The 20,309-nt window shown below is 46.1% G+C and overlaps 2 protein-coding genes across 11 annotated transcripts; both read left to right on the forward strand.

Moving 5' to 3' along the window:
• The first annotated feature begins 75 nt into the window (after positions 1-75).
• ZC3H11A (zinc finger CCCH-type containing 11A) lies at positions 76-17,271 on the forward strand. 10 transcript variants are annotated; one of them, XM_065649305.1, is made up of 19 exons: positions 76-174; positions 5,134-5,189; positions 6,092-6,493; positions 6,864-7,058; positions 7,208-7,327; positions 7,789-7,912; positions 8,354-8,557; positions 8,884-9,000; positions 9,522-9,602; positions 10,058-10,168; positions 10,913-10,975; positions 11,230-11,325; positions 11,534-11,599; positions 12,113-12,613; positions 13,048-13,121; positions 13,650-13,974; positions 14,229-14,398; positions 14,814-14,881; positions 15,414-17,271. In XM_065649305.1, exons 4-19 carry the CDS (start codon positions 7,005-7,007, stop codon positions 15,670-15,672), a joined length of 2,433 nt encoding a protein of 810 aa, XP_065505377.1. In that variant the 5' UTR covers positions 76-174; positions 5,134-5,189; positions 6,092-6,493; positions 6,864-7,004; the 3' UTR covers positions 15,673-17,271. The 10 variants fall into 10 exon arrangements, with proteins under 10 accessions (XP_065505377.1, XP_065505380.1, XP_065505381.1 ...); XM_065649308.1 differs by having other exon boundaries at positions 6,441-6,493; XM_065649306.1 differs by having other exon boundaries at positions 78-155.
• A 129-nt stretch (positions 17,272-17,400) lies between these two features.
• SNRPE (small nuclear ribonucleoprotein polypeptide E) lies at positions 17,401-19,425 on the forward strand. Its single transcript, XM_065649622.1, has 5 exons — positions 17,401-17,490; positions 17,664-17,690; positions 18,107-18,169; positions 18,412-18,490; positions 19,152-19,425. The coding sequence occupies exons 1-5, from the start codon at positions 17,437-17,439 to the stop codon at positions 19,205-19,207; spliced, it is 279 nt and encodes a 92-aa protein (XP_065505694.1). The 5' UTR covers positions 17,401-17,436; the 3' UTR covers positions 19,208-19,425.
• Positions 19,426-20,309: the final 884 nt, after the last annotated feature.

The raw sequence follows: 20,309 nt of genomic DNA on the forward strand, positions 1-20,309 counted from the left end.
CGTTGCGCCCGCCATCTTGGCAGCGGGCGAGCTGAGGTTGCCCGTATGTTCGGCGCCATCTTTGAGGCTGGCAGCGGGGAAAGGCGACGGCCCGAGCGGCGGCCCTGGCGGATCGAGGCGACACGGCGGCAGCTGCGGCGGTCCCCTGGGGTTCGGTAAAGTCCCAGCTCGCCGGTAACTAGAGCTGTTCGTAGACCGCAGGGGCGGGGAGATGGCCTCTCGCCAGGCCCGGGTCCCCTGCGCTCCCCTGAGGGGAAGCAGGCCGCGTCCCCGGCGGGCCGAGCGGCCCAGGCCGCGTCCCCGCGTCCTCCCCGGCGGGGTGTCCGTGGCCACCGGGGCGCGGCGGGGAGGCCGCTGGGGGCCCCCGGGGCAGTGCGGGCCCTCCGGGAGCCGTGGTGGGGGTGAGGTGTTCTCCCGGCCTCAGCCCCGGGGCTGTAGAGCGGGGGAGCCGCGTCCCTGCGGTCCGAGGGAGGCCCGAGGTCCCCGCTGTCCGGGCCGCAGCGCTCCCGTTCCCCCCCGCTCCCCTTCCGTACGGTTCGGCTGCGGGTTTTATCAGCGCCCCCACCCCTGCCCTGTTGGTCTCTGGGGAAACGGAGCCCTTGGGCAGGCCCGTAGAGGTTCGGTTGGGGAAATTGAAGATCCCAGTGCAGGTGCCTTGTGAGTGAACGTTATTTGGGGTTAAAACCTTGTGCCTTCCTTTTGTAGCAATGCGCATAAGGGGCGTGCTGTAATGTAGTCATCTGACAAATTGCTCCTCCGTCCCCCGAAGGAACTGCCTTCGGGATCTGACTAACTCTGGATGCACCCGGTTGTCATCTTAATTCCTCCTTTGGGTTGTTTGAAACAACCCAATTGGATGACGTGGGGTTTTTTTGTTTGTTTCTTTCTTACAAATTGGATCTAAGAGGTTTCTGTTTTCTTACGTTGGTGTTTACAATGAAAGCGCAAAAGTGATTTTTGCTGTTGCAGGGATCAGTGTGGGAGCCCGCAGGTTGTTCCCAGAACTGGTGCTCTGGGCTGCACTCAGAGGGTGAACTCTGGGCCGCGCTTCAACATCAACCACCGTGTTATCTGACTGTAGAAAAGGAGATCTCCTGGGGGTGGGGGATTTTGAAATGATAACGGAGCCACCACTGTGGCACGTATTTGAATTGGACGCACAGGCTGAATAGATAGGCTGGATTTGTTGCTGGGTGGCCAGGTGTTTCGGGAGGAAAGCTGGTCTAGAGAAAACTTCCCCTTGCTGTTGTTTCTCATCTGAAATGGCACCCTTCCAAATGGCCGCTTCCAGGGGAAATCAGCTCTTTCTGAGATTTAGTAAAACATTTTGGCGAGGAAGATGAATCGTCTTAGTAATTGCTGCCAGGCCTCAGCACTGATTTCAGAAATAGAAAAAGAATTAGTGTTTTTTACTTATGTATATCTGTCTTACCTAAGAGTAGATGTAGCAGCTTCAGCAGTCCCCTCAGTTTGGAATTGATTCCCAATGCCCATTTGGACACCAAGGAGGAAAAGCTGGTGTACAGAGAGAGCGACAGAGGAGACCCTCCCACTAAAAATAGAGGAAAGAAGGGGTTATGCATTAAGGGAAAGCCATTACATTGAAAATTGGTGCTATCTCAAAATTTGTGGAGGATTTGGGACCTGCAGGAACTGCTACACCTGCGTGTGCTGCTGTCACACCTGTTGCTGCTGAGCGACATGGAGGGAGCTGCTTACTGAACGCGGTACAGTAAAGCACGCGCTGTCGCCTGCAAGAAGAGCAAAGACTTCCAGTGTATGGAACTTCGGATCTGTGGTTCACAGAGGAGAAGCCGTGGACTGCAAATGTGCCCATGTAAACAAGAGCTGGTGCTGCTCTTGGTAACCTGGAGCTCAGGAAACACTTCTGGATTTTTCTACTATTCCACGTGATGTTTTGCCCCATGAAGGTCATGTACTAAGCACATCTCCACCTTGGGTGTTTCTATTCCATCTTTTCCTACTGAGCATGTGCTTGTTAGGAGAAAAGACATAAATCTTAACTCAGAGACTCCAAACTACATACTGCTGTGAAATAACTCCGATATGACAATGCACTTAAACAACAGATAAACAGCTATTATAAGTGTGATTACTGAAGACGCTTTTTTTTTTGATGCCAACGTATTGGAAGTTCATACAGATTGTGGCACTAGACAGTTTCCATCTATAATGTGTCTGTACAGCATTGTAGAAGAAACGTTTTTCGTGGCTTTGGAGAAAGCACAGCACAGAAGTACATGTTCAGCTGTAGATACGTGGACCTGAACCAGCCATGGACTACTGGACTGTGATGACCTGCTGGATACCTTTAGATATCCTGCACCAGCAGAAGTCCTTTTTAGAAAACACACAACTCCCTCCCTCTGGCTTTGCTAAAACTTTTGCGGTAGGAAGTGTCCTACAAAAAGAAGTTACCAAACTGATGTGTGGCTTTCCCTTAATCCCCTCACGCCTTCCTTTCCAGCTTCCAACAATGCCAGTTGCCATGTTTTAGGTATATTTTAAAATTAATGATTCAGGACTGAATCAGGAGCACTGAGAACAGGTTAGCAGGTGCTTGAGAGATTTGCTTGCTCGTTCTGCTGAGGCCCATGAATCAATTCTTCACAACTGATTCAGACTGTCTTCCACAGGATCACCTGAAGCAGGAAAGAGCTGCTCAGTGAACCTCTCTCTACCTTTTATATGTTAAAGTGACCTTAAGACAGTAGAAGGTGGAGCAACATCCTCCTGGGAGGGAGATGGGGCTATTCTCTGCTCATTCCAGTGGTCCCAGTGTCTGAAGGGCGCAAGATTCTTGGTCTGCAGGTGGTGGCCGGGGGAGCTGCTGTTCTGAGTCAGGTGCTGCCATCGGTCACGTCCTTCTGGCTTTGCAGAGCGCGTGGAAAGACTTTCAGATCAAAGGTGTCACCGTCACTCTTGAACTGGGAGACAGGTGAAATATCTCAGGCTTGAAACTGGTTTTCTATGCAGTGTTGGGCTCGGATCTGAACACTTTGTCTTGGCCACTTGAGTAGATCCGCGTTGGAGAGGTTGCTCTGAAGAATTCCTTCTCTGTCTTGCTGTGTCAAGCTAAAGACAAATCTGTACTGAAGCAGTGTCTGAGCTGACGAGCTCTTCAGTTCAGGGTCATTTTTGGGCAGTTACAGGAGCACCAGGCTGGTCAGGCCTTTCAGGAACAGATTGATTTGCCTCATCTGAGGGAAGAATGTCCTAATCGGGGTCCCTGAGGTGGGACATCTCCAGATGGAGCTGCTCCAGCCCGCAAGGGCCAGCTGTTCTTGTGTCTGTGGTAACTCCCGGCTCTGACTCTCATAAAACACGATGAAAGGTGACCCTGACTCAGGAAGCTGAGACGATCATCTGCTTTAACCTTTGGCTTCTTGGCTTTGCTCTGGGAGGATCTCGGGTGCTGTCTCAGAACACGCCCCCAGTCCATGTTCAGACAGTATTTAACGGCTAGAATTGACCCAAACGAATGTCAAGAGTAGAAATTCTGACTCTTCTGCTTCGGCTTTGGACAGCGTAGCGTCAGATTTTCATATGGAGAAGATGTGTTAGCGGGAGGTTCTTCTGACATGGAGATGTGCAGTTCGCATGCACCTCACAATGCTGTTCCGTAGTTCTGTACGGAATTAGCTGCAAACCAACTGCTGCAGTACAGGCAGGTGAAGCAGCAGCGGCTGGTTTGCAGCTGAGGGATCGAAAAAACGGGGTTAGAACATGCAGTTCCTGGTGCTCTTCCTTGTCATCTTCCTGTCCTCAGAAACAGGGCCGTTAAGCATCTTGAATATTTTTGTAAGAAATTGAAGGCACAAAGTAGCCCAGCAGGAGAGTGTCCAGGTGAAATGTAACCACCGAGTACCTGTGGGTAGGTGCAATAACACTTCTCTCGTGCATTTGTTAGGGTGCAAAAAAAAAAAAAAATTAGTTCCCTTCTTGCTTTTCGGTACCAGCCAGACAGGTCAGCAAGCTGCAAAGTTAGACCAGGGACCGGGATTGTTTCTTCGGTACCACGACACACAAGCTTGTAAAACAAACTAGACGGACTTGAATGACGCTATTTCTCTTCCCTTAGCAGAGGTCAGATTTGTGGCACTTGTTGGCGTGTTTTTCCTACCCCCAGCTGCTGCACACCTGTAATGATTTTTTTTATTATTTTTTTTATTTTTTTTTTACAAAATGAATTCAAAATCTCTTAATGCAAAAACTTTAGTGGAGTTCTGGAGAAAAAAGAAGTGTTGAAAATTCTGAGCAGCTCCCATCAGAGACCTGCTGAGTGCACCAGAGTTACTCACTTGTGTTCAGGCCTTCAAGGGTTAGTTCAGTTCATTCCTGTTCAGCACTCAGATTGCAATGTTAACTGATACCAGGTTAAAAAATAAAAAGAGTTAACCTTTTTTAAAGTGAAAGGACTTTCATGGAGTTTAGAACTTTGAGGGGTTTTTTCCAGGGTTTTTTGGTGGGTTTTTGGTTTGGTTTTTGTATTGAAGTTTTGCTTTTTCCCATTCTTTAAACGAGATCCATTCAAATTCTGAACAGCTCTTGGAGTCTGCTCAGGATACGGAAGGCAACAACCAAAATGCTGAGCTGCTCGGGCATTCAAAAGACCTACATTTGAGGGTTTTTTCCCCCACGGTGGCAGATGCAGTAATGTGTCTCTCAGGGATACAGGTGTCTCTCACTCCCTAGGGAAAGAAATGCCTTTTTCTAGAGCGAGAATTCCCTCTGATTTGGATCTGAATGCCTCTGCTCAGCAAAGCAGTGCTCTCTAATTGCCATCTATTGAAGTGTTGGCTTGTGCAATCTGAAGAAATCACGCTTGAAATTTAATATAACTGTCAATGGTATTGGGAACACATTTGGAAAAATCTTTCTTGTCAAATTTCTGCATGAAGGAGCACCAGTAATTTTTAGGAGTAGATGCACAGGAATCTGTATGACACAAAGTCTGGTTTTGAAGGTGCTAAAGGTCAAAAGTGAATAGTCCCATTGATACTGAAGAAGGGAAGAAAACTTTCCACTTAACTCCTGTTTTTATTCCCTTTGTCAAGCAGTCAAAAAGCAATAACTAATATGCAAACCCAACTTTTCCTCTCTTTATTTTAGATTTGGGAAAATTACCTGCCAAAAAAAAAAATCCTGGAAAATTCACTAGTGTTTGTGTGAGTAAAAGGTTCCAACCTTTTATTATTAATTTGTAAGAACTATTTCATTCTGTTTTGTCCAAAAGAGTTAGAAATATTTTGCGCAGAAATATGCAGCCTTTTAATGAAAGGGATCAGAATCACTTTACTCTGAACTTTATTTGGTCTGGTTGCAGGCTTCATGGCATTTAGTATCTTCAAAAAATTAAGAATCAAAGTATCTGACTTCACATTAAAAAAACAAAACCAAACAAACCAAGAAAAAAACCAAAACAAAACAAACAAAACCAAAAACAAACCTGCTTGTGGCTCAATAAAGTCAGTTTCCGCTCTGGTGGCACCAAAAAATCATCAGCCGAATTGGTCACGTTGTCAAAGCTTCTGCAATCTTGCAATGATGGATTATGATGGATGTGGATTAGGGAACAGCATGTCATGTGCTGTTTGCTCTGATGGAAAATGGAAACAAATTCTGTCCAAAAATCAAACCAATTCCAAATTGTTGGGCTGGCGCAGCCGTGCCACCTGCAGAGGGAGCGTTCCCTGCTCCCAGCTCGCTGGCTCCGTCACCTCCGGGTGTGTTCATCCGTGTGCAGGTACATCAGGTACATGTGGATGCACAGGTGTGTGCTGGCCCCACATCACTCCTGTTATAGAGCATCGGCCTCCAAGGCACATTCATCAAAATGTTATGTAGAACTTTCATTTTTGCCAGTTCCCTCAAAACGAGAGACTTTTTATGCAAATAGCCAAAAATTCTAATTTTTACTGTGACTCTCGTTGCCTTTACTGTTGCTCACTTTCGGTGTGTGTATAAACACATGTGTATGTATGTACATATTTGTGTATTTATACGCACAGGTATGTTTTTGCTGTACAGGTAATAAAGACGGGGGAAAGTTTTTGTGTTTTCTTAATAGGTGAAGAAATCTTGAAGACCAGAAATTTCAACTTACTGAATTTTATATTAAAAAAAAAAAAAATTGTCCGGCTGTGGAAGATGGATCCTCATTTTTGCAGCCACTTTGAATCACAAGTTCATCTTTAAATGCCCTGGGTTTTTTTTGTTGGCTTTTTTGGTTTTTGGTTTTGAAGAGCTCAGTAACCCTGGCTGTCTCCAGTCTGGCAGTATTCAAACGGACTTGCTTCCTCCATTAGTTGTAAGATGTTTGAATTGTGGATGAGAGGTTCCCTTGGCAATGTGAGGAGGAAAATTCTTCCTACCCCTTTATTATTAATTCATGGATTCAGTGTTGGTTCGGCCTACAGGAGAACTTACCTGGAAGTCTTTGAAGATCAGTATCTTTGCTGAAGTTGTCCAGGTGGGTGAACTTGAATGCTCCATGTGCTTGGAAAATAATATTTAATATGTAAATTGTATTTTATAGAAATGATTGGTACCCACAATTAATCATTGACTGATAAATGTATGACCAGTTTTGAAGAAGTGACTCTTTTATTGGGCTTTCAGCCACACACGGCAGGTTTTGGTGTATTCCAAGGCGTATAACGATTCCTAGGGGTCCAAAGAAAACACTTGCTGAAAAAACACCAAACTTAGTGTTGGGATAGTTTTTGTGACCAACTGACTTCAAGACATTGCCACCCTCAAGAGACTAATTCGATTAGTGGGAAGCGGCTGTAAAAATGCTTATTACTTAATTATTTTTCCCTTATTGATATTTTCTTTAGGGTTACTCTTAAAAAGAAGATTTCACTGATCAAGCCAGAGAAGACTCAGTCCAAGAAAGTGACGCCAGCTCTTGCCAAGAGTGGAGGAAGTTCCTGCTGAGTGAACCCTTGGAACCTGCGGGTTCTAAGAATTTGCCCGTTATGTCTAACCAAGGAGATGACTGCTACTTCTATTTCTATTCCACGTGTAACAAGGTCTGTTTGGGTTTCTTTTGCTTTGGGTTTGGTTTTTATTTTCCTTTTTAAGAGAGGTGGGGAAAGAGTGGGAGGAGACTTTTTCTTTTTTTTTTTTCTTTGGCTGTCCTGTTTTATTTTTCCTTTTTGTTGAATTCCCTTTGTGACAGGGAGACAGCTGCTCCTTCCGCCACTGTGAAGCTGCTCTGGGGAATGAGACAGTTTGCACCCTCTGGCAGGAGGGTCGCTGTTTCAGGAATATCTGCAGATTCAGACACATGGAAATCGATGTGAGTGTTTGCCTAAAGACGTGTGCTCAAACTAAACCACTGAAAGCTTTTTTTCATCGCTGTAGGTGGACTGGATGTGCTTTTTGCTGTAAAATGGTACTGATTTCTATTACTAGGAGGGGGACAGAAGGAAACTGGGGGAAGAAAGATCAATTTCTCACTTATATGTCAGCAAGAGATTTTTGTATTAGGTGCTTACATTATTTTCTTAACAGAAGCAAAAGCAGCCACACTGATTAGACTGCTTAAATGTGCTGTGGTAGTGAACAGCCTGCACTGTGGTGGCCTGTCAGCGTGCTTCTGTCCTGGATTTCTTCAGATAATGTTGTTTTAACCTCTTGGGGTAGTGCAGGGTGGGGAGAGGAAAGATGCCATCCTGTTTCTGACATGATGTGGACCTGCATCTCTTTGCAAATCTAAGGCAAGTGTTACCATGAGCTTTTCTTTCTTTCTGTCTTCAGAAGAAGCGCAGTGAGATTCCGTGCTACTGGGAGAATCAGCCGGTGGGCTGTCAGAAATCCAACTGTGCTTTTCATCACACAAAAGGACGTTATGTTGATGGACTCTTCTTACCACCAAGCAAAAGTGAGTTTCTTAGGTACTTTCTCTTTAAGTATTAAGTAGTTAATGTTCAATATTACTTATGAGTGGGTACAATGCTGTAGAAGATACCAAGTAACTGTTGATTTATGAGTGCAGGGAGAAATCTACAGTCATAGGCTCTCAGCTAAATGGAATGTAATTCTGGTATTTAATATTTTCTTTCATGCTCAGCTGCTCGGTGTGATCTTTGCCTTTCAGGTTCCTTTTCCCTCATTTAATCCTTTCTGGGTGGTAGGATGGTGAGATTTGTGTGTCAAGGGAAATCATTGTTCATCGTGTAGCCAGGGGTGGGGAATAGGAGACTGAATTCGGTAGCCAGGTGGTTTATCTCCCTGATCCACCATGGCTACGCAGTGAGTGCAGCATTGGGGCAGAAGTTTTAAATGGCCCAATTACAGCCGATCCTCCTCTCCTCTCCTCTAGCTACACTTCCCAGCCCGCCCGAGTCTGCAGAAGATGATGTGAAAATGGCTCAGATGTCACTGCAGCAAAACAAACTTTCCGTCCAGTCAAATCCCTCCCCGCAGCTGAGAGGGGTGATGAAAGTGGAAAACTCTGAAAATGTCCCGAGTCCTACACATCCTCCGGTTGTAATCAATGCTGCGGATGATGATGAAGATGATGATGGTGAGCATTTGTTACTTATTGAAGGCACTTCTACTGTAACTGAATGTATAAATCACAGAATACTTGAATTGTGTAGTGGTTAAAGCTGCAGACGGGAGTCTGGAGTCCTAGATATTTTCTACCCAGTATAGCTCTTTTCCTTAAATGAGTTTGTCAAGTCAATATAGCTGTTTAAAAACAATCTTTCTGTGAACAGTTGTTTGTAGTTAAGAATACAAACACAATATGACCCATGGACAGAAACATCATTGCAAGAGCTACAGAAACATGAAAAATCTTGTCTAATCCCTGCTGCATCACTCAGTAGGTTTATTTTTGCCTTTCAGACCAGCTTTCTGAAGAAGGAGATGAAACTAAAACACCAGTCCAGCAACCAGCGACAGAAGCCCATAATGGATTGCGGATAATTTCCACTAGGAAATCCAACGCTAATACAAAACAAGGTATTCTAGCAGCTGGAGTAGGATGGATTGGAAGGAGAACTTAAAAATTAACTCAAAAGCAATATGTTCTAAAAATACAGTAGAACATAGGGTAGCTGGATGGAGTCAGTCCCTTGGGCATGTGAATGTTGTATGTCCCTTGGTCAGACAGGTGAATTCCTCCTTGTTTGCTTTTGTAGAATAAAATAGAGCCCCAGAGTGGAGTTTAAACGGCTGGAAATGTGTCCTTTCAACCTTTGTGGAAAGCCACGTCTAATGCTAGAGGAATCTGATATCATGTAGATGGATTAAAATGCTTCAAACTGCAGGCTTTCCCCTGAGTGAGAGGAGGGGTGAAGAAGGGTGCCAATCGTTACCAAAATACCATCCGTTCCATGGCTTTTTCACTAAGGGGGAGTGTTGACAGGGTTTATTCAAAATATTTCCAAAAGGTTCTGAGCTGTAAGAAGCTGAGGGTCTGTGCTTTTCAACACATGCCTTTAAGCCTCAGTTTTCATTCATTAACTGTCTTTTGTTTTCAGACGACAATTTAAATTTTGGAATAAAAACACTTGAAGAAATCAAATTGAAGAAACTAAAGGAAAAAACAAAAAAACAAGGTGGTGAGTTCATGTACTTTCTTATCCTTCTGCCTTCTGTTCACCTTCATCCCTTTTATTTGTAACCCTTCTGATATTACCTGGGTAGCTGACTATGCATTGGTGAATACAATGATTTGCAAAAGAAAGGGAATGTTTTTGCACTCTTGGGTTCAGACTGGGAGATGATGGCACTGAGAGCTGCCTGAGGGACCGTTTCCATGTTTAGCTGGGGATTGAGCTGCTTTGCTACACAGCCTGTTCTCTGAAACTCAAGCAGCTGGTGCTCTGGATTGGAATTCCTAGGGCAAATCAGAGGGAAATTGCTCATGTTTCGTAGTTACGCGCACTCGTCATTGTATGTTTGACGGTAATGAATAACTGATGTTTATGGTCTTTGTGATAATTTGTCCGGTTTGGTTGGTTGGTTTTGTTCTCTTTTCTCCTAAATATCCTTATGATTTTCTTGCTCTGATCAGAAGGTCCTTCAGGAGTTTCTGTTCATCCTCTCCAATCTCGGACTATTCCTGTGCCAGAAAAGGAAAACGTACGCACGGTAGTGAGGACTGTGACTCTCTCTACCAAGCAAGGTAATAGTGAATACTGTTGTTTCCATTTCATGGCTCCTGAACCAAAAGGTTAAGTAATAATTAAGATAATTCAGGCACGTTAGTCTGCTGGTGCTGCCTTTTCTAATTAAAACGATGCTTTTATGCTTAAAGTACCTGGTTGTATTGGAAAGATTTGGCATTCATAGGTGCTCAGTTTGTCGTGTTGCAATAAAAGATCAAGAAGTGTGTTTTATCAGCCTAATGTTAAGCCACAGCTAATCATATGTTATCACCATCCTACAGACTCTCAAATGTGCTTAATTTGACTTTTGTGTTCTGGAAGTTGAGTGAGGTTTGAGAATGAGCTAATGTGTTGACAGCGGGTGACAGAGTTAGTGTTTGGGTTACGTGCAGCAGCAGAGAGAGAAGCTGAAGTCAAAATGAGTGTCAGTGTGCAAAAGAGGGGATAACTGAAAAAGGGGAGTCATGAAAGGAGAGACCTAGAGAAGATAGCATTGTACAAGTAGCCAATTCTTGAAGCATTGAAGAGAACTGACAGTGGCAGCTGCAAACAGTGTGTACGAGTCTGTGTATAAATGGTGGAGGTTTGATCTGCACAAATTCCTTTTAAATGCAAAAAATGTGCAGAACTTCTACTTGTAGTCATTCGTCTCTGTAGTTTGGCTACCAAAAGAATGACTTTTTTTGGGACATGGCCTGGAAGGACAACGCTTTCACTGGCTGCTGGTTTCTGTGCACTAAAGAGATTCTTTTTTGTTTCAGGGGAGGAGCCCGTGATTCAGCTGAATCTTGCCGAGAGACTGGGAAAGCGGAAACCTTCCACAGGTGGGAGCTTTTTGTGAGCTGCTGTTTGGGTGCCCCCATCTAAACATGACTATATGTAAGGATTTTCTTGTTGTATGTGGGAGGAAAGTACATATTGATGGAGATCTGTATTGACTGCAGAAATGGCAGATTTTGTTAGCAACTGAAAGGCAAGACAATATACCTGGAAGAATTGAAGTTTGTGGCTGACAGTTATGAAATCCTCCTCCAGAGGAGTGTTCTTAAAGTACTTCTTGTTTTCTCGTTTTTTGAAGCTGTTAAAAATGTCCTTCCGCTGAAGCGCGACCTTGCTGAAAGGCTGGGGAAGAAGATAGAGATTCTGGAGAATGCTGACAAGGCACCGAAGAGAGGTACGGCTACTGGACATCTGGATTTGATGCACAGATTTTCTGCTTGGGTTTTCTGTATGTCCTTTTCTCTAATGGTTCTTTTGGCCTATTTTTGAGGGCTCAAGGTAACTTTGAATCCCAGTGAAGTGATCTCGTGTCTCATTTTGGAACGTGAACACAAAATTGAGATTTATGGAGTTTCTCTAACTTTTCCTGTTCTGTCTTGTAGTCCAAGTCCCCAAGTCTCTGAAGGAGAGGCTGGGATTGCCCTCTGAACAGACCAGTACAGAGACAGGTAATAACTGGGTATTAAATGTCCCTTTTTCTTTCCATGAACTTCCATAGAACCCTAAAAGTTAATTTAAAAAACCTGCCTGATTCCTGTTGCTCGGGTGCTGGAGTGTCCCGGTGGCCGCTGTCAGATCTGGCTTAGGGCCGTGTGTTTCCACCTGTGCCTCATCCCGTGTTCCTGCTCTGAACCCTCGGGAGCTGAGGGATGCTCACAAGTAGAATAAAACCGCTGCCAGGAGCAGGAGTTTGAGACACTGAAGGAGAGACACAGTCCGAGAAAGTAACAAAATAAAATAGACTCATGTTTTTTGTGTCGCAAGTCTCTCTGGGTAGCACTGTTTTTTGAGATACAAGTGGCTTAAAGGAGGAGGAGAATATTATGCAGAATGATACTGTCCTAAGATGCATTCTTGGGAACACTCAGACCTAGTTTTGCTCTGCACTGGTACAAATTTTGGAGATTTTAAATATTGTTGGACTCTTTAAATATTGGTGCATCTTTTTTTGATGATGACAGAGAAGGCTGCTAAGCCAACAGGGGAGATCCATGTGAAAACGCTGGAGGAAATTCGGCTTGAGAGAGCTAATCAGAGACGAGGAGAACCTCAAGCAAAACCCCAGACTGAAGGACGCTGTAAAACAGAAGATCCCAGCTCGGGGGCAAGACCTTCCCCTGCAGTTCGCGTCAAAACTTTCTCAGGAGCCCCGGCCGAAAGAAAACACAAGCGATTGGAAGAAGAGAAGCAAAAACCAGAAGAGACTCCTGCCAAGACTAAAGTGGAGAGTGAGCCCAAGAAGCAGAGTGTGCTCGTTCTGTCTGTGCCCAGCAAAGTGCAGCTGACAGAGCCGGCAGGTAAAGCCAAGGCAGCAGGGGAAGTGCGAATTAAAACCTTGGAAGAAATCAAGCAGGAGAAAGCTCTGCGGATGCAGCAGAGTGGAGAAAATGTACCAGCTCCACCAGCGCAACCTGAACCTGCCCCGAAGGGGAGGAGGTTGTTACGGATCACAAAGCTCGTAGGTAAGATGATGATTTGGTACCTGCCCTGGTGAAGCGCTTCCCTTATCGAGCAAATTCAGTTTGCTCAGGACTTGCTTTCCTTTTTCTTTCTATATATACTAGAGGATAAAAGAGTTTAAGGCTACAAAGTCAAAAGGCAAGAAGGTGCCAGAATATGCAGCCGTATTGTTTTCCATGCATTATGTTTTTCGGTTTTCCCACTGGAAAATTCATTCATTGAGGAGCTTGGTAGTCTTAATTTCTCTATGCTGCTTTTTTCTGCCATCTGATAGTGTGATTGAGGGGAAAGCAAGCTCAAATGCTGCATGGATTGCTTACAGGAGCCTTTCCTCTGTCCCCTTATTAGACATGAGGAAATAAACATACCAAGGAAACAGAGGTAACCAGGTTTTTTTATTTCTGCTCTTGATAAATATTTTTTGCTTGTTTTAAAGCACCTGGAAGAGAAGAAAAAAAGGTAGTGGAATTGAACAAGCCTTCTCCCAAGGCTGTGTCTGCACCTGCAGAGGTGAGTCCTTTATGAAGACATACACATATTCATACAGTTTCTGATTAATTGTTTTATTGTAACTCACTGCCTGCTCCCAGTTGGAGTGTGTTCCTGCCTCTCCACATCTGGTAAGTGCTGCAGTGAAGGCTGAGTCCCGTCACTTGCAATAGCATTTCCAGGCAAAATTGTAATCCTCAAGCTTTGAATTAATCTGATTATACCTGACAATGAATGAGAAAGCCCATTAACACCATGTAAAATTTGCAAGGTTAATGTGGAGGGAATGTTTTTGTTCTCTGTAACTTTATCTGTCAGACTTGAAGGATATCTTAAAATTGTGTTTGAAATTGCAGGGTTTTGAGACAGTATTTCCATAGCAGAGCATGGATCTTGTTACAGGCAACATTTTATGGTAAAAATGTCAGATCCGAGTGGTGTTAACATGCTCCGTTCCACTTGGAGCCATTTTGGTGGGATCACCACTAAGATTGTCTTCATGAAACCTCCGTAGATTTTTGTCCTGTTAGTCCTTTTGTTTCTTTCCAGCCCTCTGATCAAAGTGCAACTAACTCCAAAGTTCAAGTGAAGAGCCTTGAAGAGATAATGAGGGAGAAACGGCAGCTGAAACAACGCCAAGAAGAGAAGTTTCCGAAGGAAGCAACCGCTGTGCCGTCTCCTGTGGAAAAAGCGATCAAGGGTAAAACTCCAGCATCGGGGAGTCCTGAACCCACCATGGTTTCAGGGGCAGCTTATCTGCCTGCGAAGAGGATGTTGGTGAAGTCTCCAGACGATGGGGTTGAAAGCCCAGGCAAGGATACTGCTGGATCCCCAGGGAAACAAGCAGCTCAGCTTCTGGAACGGAAAGCGAAAAGTAGGTGCCGACTGTATGTTAAAGACTTACTTTAGGTATTGTAGTGAAAGAAAGAAGATGACACATTTTATCTTTGCTCCTTTTTATGGCTTGTTGGCAAACAGAGTTGATCATGTGGAAAATAGTACTGAGAATCTGGGAAATGGCAGTAAGAGGTTTAACCAGAAGGATTATGGGACTGTTATGAAAACCTGTGGGGTTTCTTTTTCCCTGAGACAGAACAAGACTCTCAGTTCTCTCTCCCTTTACTCCAGCCAAATCCAAGGTGTGCCTGAAGCCAACGGATGGGAAAGCCGCCTCCCCCACAAAGCAGGCTCCGAAACGAAAGGCAGCTGAGAGTCATCGCTCGGCCGTGGCGGCCGTGAAACCCTTGAGTGCCACCGGCGGGGACACGAAGGAGCCTGCAGCCAAAAAAGCAGCTGTGGTAAGGACAGTGGCTGAGGCAGCAGTGCGTCCCCAGGAAAACTTATGCCCAAGTTTTACCCTTCTCTTGGAGAAAAGATGGAAAACTGAAACATTCTACAGGCCTCTGTTCCCTTCTAAACCCAGAAGTGTCTGCAGGGTGACCGTAGCACCTTTCTGCTCTTTATGAGATGAACGGCAGCATTTCCGTAACGCCCTGCTGTGCTTTCTCTGTGACGTGAAGGATTTTGTCCTTTAATGCTGCGTTGTTCTTAAAAAAGACACTAGGTCATTAGCGAACTTCAAGTGAATGCTCCCTCTTCCCCAGGAGTGCCCTGGTTGTGTATTTTGGTTAAGGCTCGGCAATGCCAGAGGAGAAGCAGCGGAGGAAGAATCTGTAACCTGTGTATCATAAAAACTGGTTTGCTTTTTCCTAGGCTGTTGTTCCTGCTTTGCCAGAGGACAGCCTGGTCCCCACACCTGGGAGAGAAAAACCCAAAACCAGGTAACAACCACAACTTGTTCTTTGTTTTGGTCAGTGTGTCTTTCACATGGAGCAAAAGTTGCTGGTGGTTTTTTTTCCACAAATGGAAAACCTAGAGTTTTTAGTGCCAAAATTAAACAAAGGAACAAATAATCTGATTTTCTAGCAGCTGGCAGGAATGCTTATTTAGATTCTTTACTTAAAATGCTGCAAGTCGTTACAGCATTTCAGTAACTTCTTGTGTTTTCTGAATGCCTACAGGGGTTGACTTCTTTTTACAGTCAAATTAGTAAAGGCGGCAAAGTGTATGTGGCTACAAAAATTGAACCTCCTTTGCCAGATGCTCTGTCTTCACGGATGAATCCCCAAACTGAAAAATGTACCTGCTGATAAACTGGCTTCTCAAAGTAGCCGCAGGTTAATTGAATAACAATCCCTTTGTGAGGTTGAGGTGTAGGAGAGATTAACTGTGGTTTTAAGAGCTGGTTTGCAGAAAACGTCTCTGTGGTTAAGGAGTCTCATGCACTGATTTGCTGTTTCTTGTTCTGCCAAGTCCTGAAGCGCAGCTGGGGAGCCCGGCGGCCCCTGCGGCACACTCAGAGGTCTCCAGTTCCAGTTCTTCGCCAGCCACGGTGAAGACGCGCCGGCTGAGCTCCACGGGTGCGGGGAAGGCGCCCTTGTCTGTGGAGGATGACTTTGAGAAGCTGATTTGGGAAATCTCAGGAGGCAAACTGGAAGCAGAAATTGATCTGGACCCAGGGAAGGACGAGGATGATCTCCTTCTGGAACTTTCCGAAATGATTGACAGCTGAACTGCACAGTCTTAAGGTTTAAAAAAAAAAAAAAAAATTAAAACTCTCTATTTTGTTCGATACCCGGAGGTGATCCCTTTTCTAGCTGAGGCTTTGCCATGAGTCTTAAAGCACAGTTGAACTGGTAGAAGTGGCAGTATCTGCACTCGGTTGTCCTGAATTTCCCTGCTGGTCAGAGTCAAGGTCCTGTGCGTCTGTTCCGTAACTATCGGTGACGCCTTCGACAGTCAGAGGACAAAGCACTTCTTCATTTGGGGGCAGAGAAAAGCCCATCTACAAACTGTGGTGGTTGTGAACTGATCTACTGATCTTCAAGGCTCAAAGTTTCTTCCTTCCTCCTCCTCCCTTGGCAAAACTTGACGTTCAGCGTGTTTCGCAGTTTTGGTATTCTGGTTTCTTGGACAGTTGATATCTAAAGCCTGGAGTTACTATGTCAACTCTTGAGTTTTATTTATGTACGCTATTGTTTCTGACTTCAATCTTTTGGGGTAATTTAATGAAAATGTTGGGGTGGGAGGGAGCAGAATAATTTGTATTTTGGACCAAACGTGCGGCCAGGGGTGGTGGTTGGGGTCAGGCCATCCAGCCTTACTTTGAATTATCAGGGATGATACCATACTGGTGCGAAAGCAGCAGCTCTCCTGGATGGCTCCACCACCCCCTCCTGTTTTGTTCTCCTGTACCAAAGCTGGGGGAGTTGGTGCTTTTTGCTGATGTGAACAGGATTTGGAGCAGGTGGTCAAGATTCCTCTTGCAGTCTGCAGCAAATTGGTCAACTGAGGATTGGTTTAAGTGCCTCTTGGTTCCAAGAATCGCCCCCCCGCGCTGCTGCCTTGTCTTTTGCTGGGAAGCAGTGGCTGTTCAGACTCGTTCAAACGCTGTTGGTTTGTCCAACCTCCCAATGTCCGTCTGGGAACCTGGTACCGCTGCGGCCCCTGCCCTGCTCTGCCTTTTGGGTATTTCCCTCCACCCCAAACCCACCCCTGCGGCTTTTGCTCCGTGTGGAAATACAAACTGGAGGTTACTGGTCTGCCCCGGATGTCAGGCTGGAATTTGTGACCCCATGGCAAATAGCAGAGATATTTTGAATTATTAAAGTTTTGAAGAACTTCTCTCTTCCACCTACGCAGGTGTTTGCTGCTGGCAGAGGAAAAATCAGTTGTTTGAGTTGATTTGTAAATAGTCTCTCTTTGGAAGAAAATGCTTGTGTGCTTTGATATCTGCTGTGCTGTCTCAGTTCCTAGAGGGAAGGTCTGAAACCAAATCTAGAGAAGTGCTGGTTTGGCCCCAGCCCCACCTCCCCCCCGCTTTCTCCTTCTGAGACTTTTGCATAGCTGCTCGCACAGAGTGACTTGGGGAGAGAGGAAGAGCACACGAAGAGGAATAACGAGGAGGAGCCTCCACCGGCTCGGACGCTGGAGCTGGGATTTGCCGTACATGTGATTTCTGTAAATATTTTATTCTGCCATTTTATATTTGTATTCTATTTAAGGTATCGTGTTAAACGTAGTCTGGCCTCCTCCGCCGTCACCGGTAGTTGAACTGTTCCACACGACAGCAGCTCACAGTGTTTTTAAATAAACCTCACCCAGGAAAGGTGTCAAATTGGTCATTTTTGGGGGTGGGCGGGGCCACGGAGAGCAGTAGAGACGACGGTCCTCCAAGCTTTCTAGAGCGGCCGGGCCCGCCAGCTTCCCACAGCTCCCTGCGCGCTCCCGCCGTGCTCAGCGGCTTCCGGCGGCGGGAGCGTGTGGGGCGGCAGCCATGGCGTACCGCGGGCAGGGCCAGAAGGTGCAGAAGGTGATGGTGCAGCCCATCGTATCCTTCCTGCGGCGGGGAACCGGGGCGGCCCCGCCTGGGGGCCGCGGAGGGGGCGGGCGGGGGCGAGCGGGAGGGGCGGAGCTGCCGTGCGGGCCCGTGAGGCGCCGGAGGCCGCGGGGCTGAGTGGCCGGTTCGTGTTTCCGCGCTGCGTCCTTAACGCGCCGCTGCAGAACCTGATCTTCCGCTACTTGCAGAACGTGAGTACCGGGCGGGGACCCCCGGGCTGGTTCGTACCGCGGGTGTTGGAGCCGGTTTGTGTCGGGCTGAGGAACGGGCTGGCGGGAGCGGCTGGTCCGGGGCTCAGCGGTTCCTTCTCGCCTTAAGGAATTGCCTTTGGAACAGGCGTCAGGCGTGCGGGGGTGTTTTCCTCTGCGGATCTAAAATGTGGTTTAAAATGTGTGCTGTTACATGTCCATCAGCAAACACAGGAATAGTGTAATAACTTAAAAATACCGGAGGAAATAACTGAAACCATGTGTGAGGGTGACTCTATGTGAGTGCTACAGAACTGTAGGGGCTATTACTAGCGAGGGTCACTTAACACGTAGGAGAGAATAAAATTGCTGGGAGTGTTTATGCCCCTGTTTTGCTCTCCTCCTCCACCGTTTTGCAGCGGTCCAGGATCCAGGTGTGGCTTTACGAGCAGGTGAACATGCGGATAGAAGGGTGCATCATTGTGAGTATCGGCATGTCCTGTTCTTATGTCTTTTGATTGTTTTTTTTAATTCGAATTCATAAGACTATTTATTCTTATCAAGAGAAACTACCATGGGGGTTTGGAAATATTTCATGCCTCTTGAGTGAATAGTCTTAATTGTCCAGCCCACGTCAGCACAGCTAATTATAGATTGTATCCTTGTTGCTGAACCTTAGACCGGGTGGTTTAGCTCACTGACCGCTTTTGTTGCTGATTTTTAGGGCTTTGATGAATATATGAACTTGGTGCTGGACGACGCAGAGGAGATTCACTCCAAAACAAAATCGAGGAAGCAGCTGGGTATGTCAGTGCGTCGGTGTCACCGGGGTGGTGGCCGAGACCTGGTGCCCTGAATGTTCCAAACAGCAGCACTTGAAAGTGCAAAACACACGAAGAGTGTTGAGTTCACAGCACAGGGTGCGGATACTGGCTCGGTCGCGGTTCCTGCCGGTTTTTGAGCTGGTGCTTGGATTGAATGTGCAGAGGATCTGCATGGGGCCCGTTTTTGTCTGTCAATCATGTGTAACACCCCACGGACTGCACTGCACTTTCCCTGCAGCCAGGGAGGCTGGAGGGGACCTGTCCAGCTCCTCGCTGTGGCACCTCCGAGTCAGGGAACCACGTACCTGAGGGTATTTAATATTTCCCACCTGCTGATGAGGATAATCAGCAGTTTGTGACAAGTGTGACGTGTTCGGGCTCCTAATGGGGACAGAGTTCTGCTCAAACCCCGAGCGCTGGTTGTGTGAATTGTGGAGGCAAATTGTGTGGCCAGAGGGGAAGGGACTCTGTGTCACTGATAAAAACCTGGCCATTTGTCGTGTTACTGAGAAAAAACTGTCAGTTGTGCAGCTGTTGTCTCACAAGCACCTTTGCTGTTGTGAAATGTTTTTTGAATGCAAGGTTATCGTCAGAGTCTGGGATGTCTCTGATCCCCCCTTTTCCTTTCTCTGTGTTGCAGGTCGGATCATGTTAAAAGGGGACAATATCACTCTTCTGCAAAGTGTTTCTAACTAGGATTTGTTGTCCTGCACTTAGAACGAAAGCTGCGGTGCTTTGTAGTGGATAAAGTGCTAGTGGGAGCAGAACCAGCCAGTAGATGGGAAGTTACGTGTAACTGGGGTCACATGCAGGGTTGAAAACTCTCTGTGTCTTTGTGCGTGTAATTCTTTTTTGTAGTTTGAAATGATGCATAATGTATTTCACAAATAAACATTTTTCACGGTAACTTTAAAGACCAATCTGCTTGTTTTCAGCTTCCTGCCCTTCTGTGAATAGAGAAGGGGGAGAAGTGGATCCAAAGTGATTTTTGCCACGGGTCTGTGGGTTTGGGAGCGTCACATCTGCGTGAGGTGGACAAGGGGGGCTGCTCTGGGGTGCTGGAGCTCGGTGGTTCTGCGGGACGGAGCTGCGGTACAGGAACCCGCCTCTGACAAACCGTGCTGGGAGGAGTGCTTGGGAAATAACATGTTTTCAGGGCGGAGAAGCAGAGACGGCAATTGGTTTGGATTTAATCTCAAATTTCTTGCTGCTTTGGGCAGAATCTCTAGATTGCACCACGGCACTGTTAAATAAGTTGGGATATCGGATGTATCAGTTGGGGTTTTATCACACTAGTTTATTATTATTATCAATTTGAGAATCGCATTGTTCTACTTGGGTTTCCACAAGAGAGCTGAGATGCTTGCCGCACAAACAAAAGATCAGTTCCCTGGCTTACTAGGGACTCTCAGTCCCCTCTGCTGCTTTTCTGATGTAAAGAAAGACAAAAAAGAAAGGTTTGGGCTGTAATTGTAACTCAGAGATTAAGATTACCTGGATGGAGAGAAATGAATCTTGATACGCAGGCTGCACTAGAAGTCATTTAATAAGATTTCAGCATTTCCAAACTTAAATTTGTGTATCATTCTAAGGATGAACGTTAACAAATTTAAGGTGGGGGATTTCTTGCCTCGAAGGATAGAAATCGATGAGCCTGGCAGAGATCAGCATGCAGCTCCCGTTCCAAGGGGCCCGGCGTTGGGAGTGTCGCAGGAGACGGTCACGGGGAGAAGCTTTTTTGAGGCAGCACGACATGGCACGACAGCGGCTCCAGCACCTCCGGCTGTGCCGGCTGCTC

Source organism: Caloenas nicobarica, chromosome 21, assembly GCF_036013445.1.
Source record: "Caloenas nicobarica isolate bCalNic1 chromosome 21, bCalNic1.hap1, whole genome shotgun sequence".
In the NCBI taxonomy this organism is placed as follows: domain Eukaryota; kingdom Metazoa; phylum Chordata; class Aves; order Columbiformes; family Columbidae; genus Caloenas; species Caloenas nicobarica.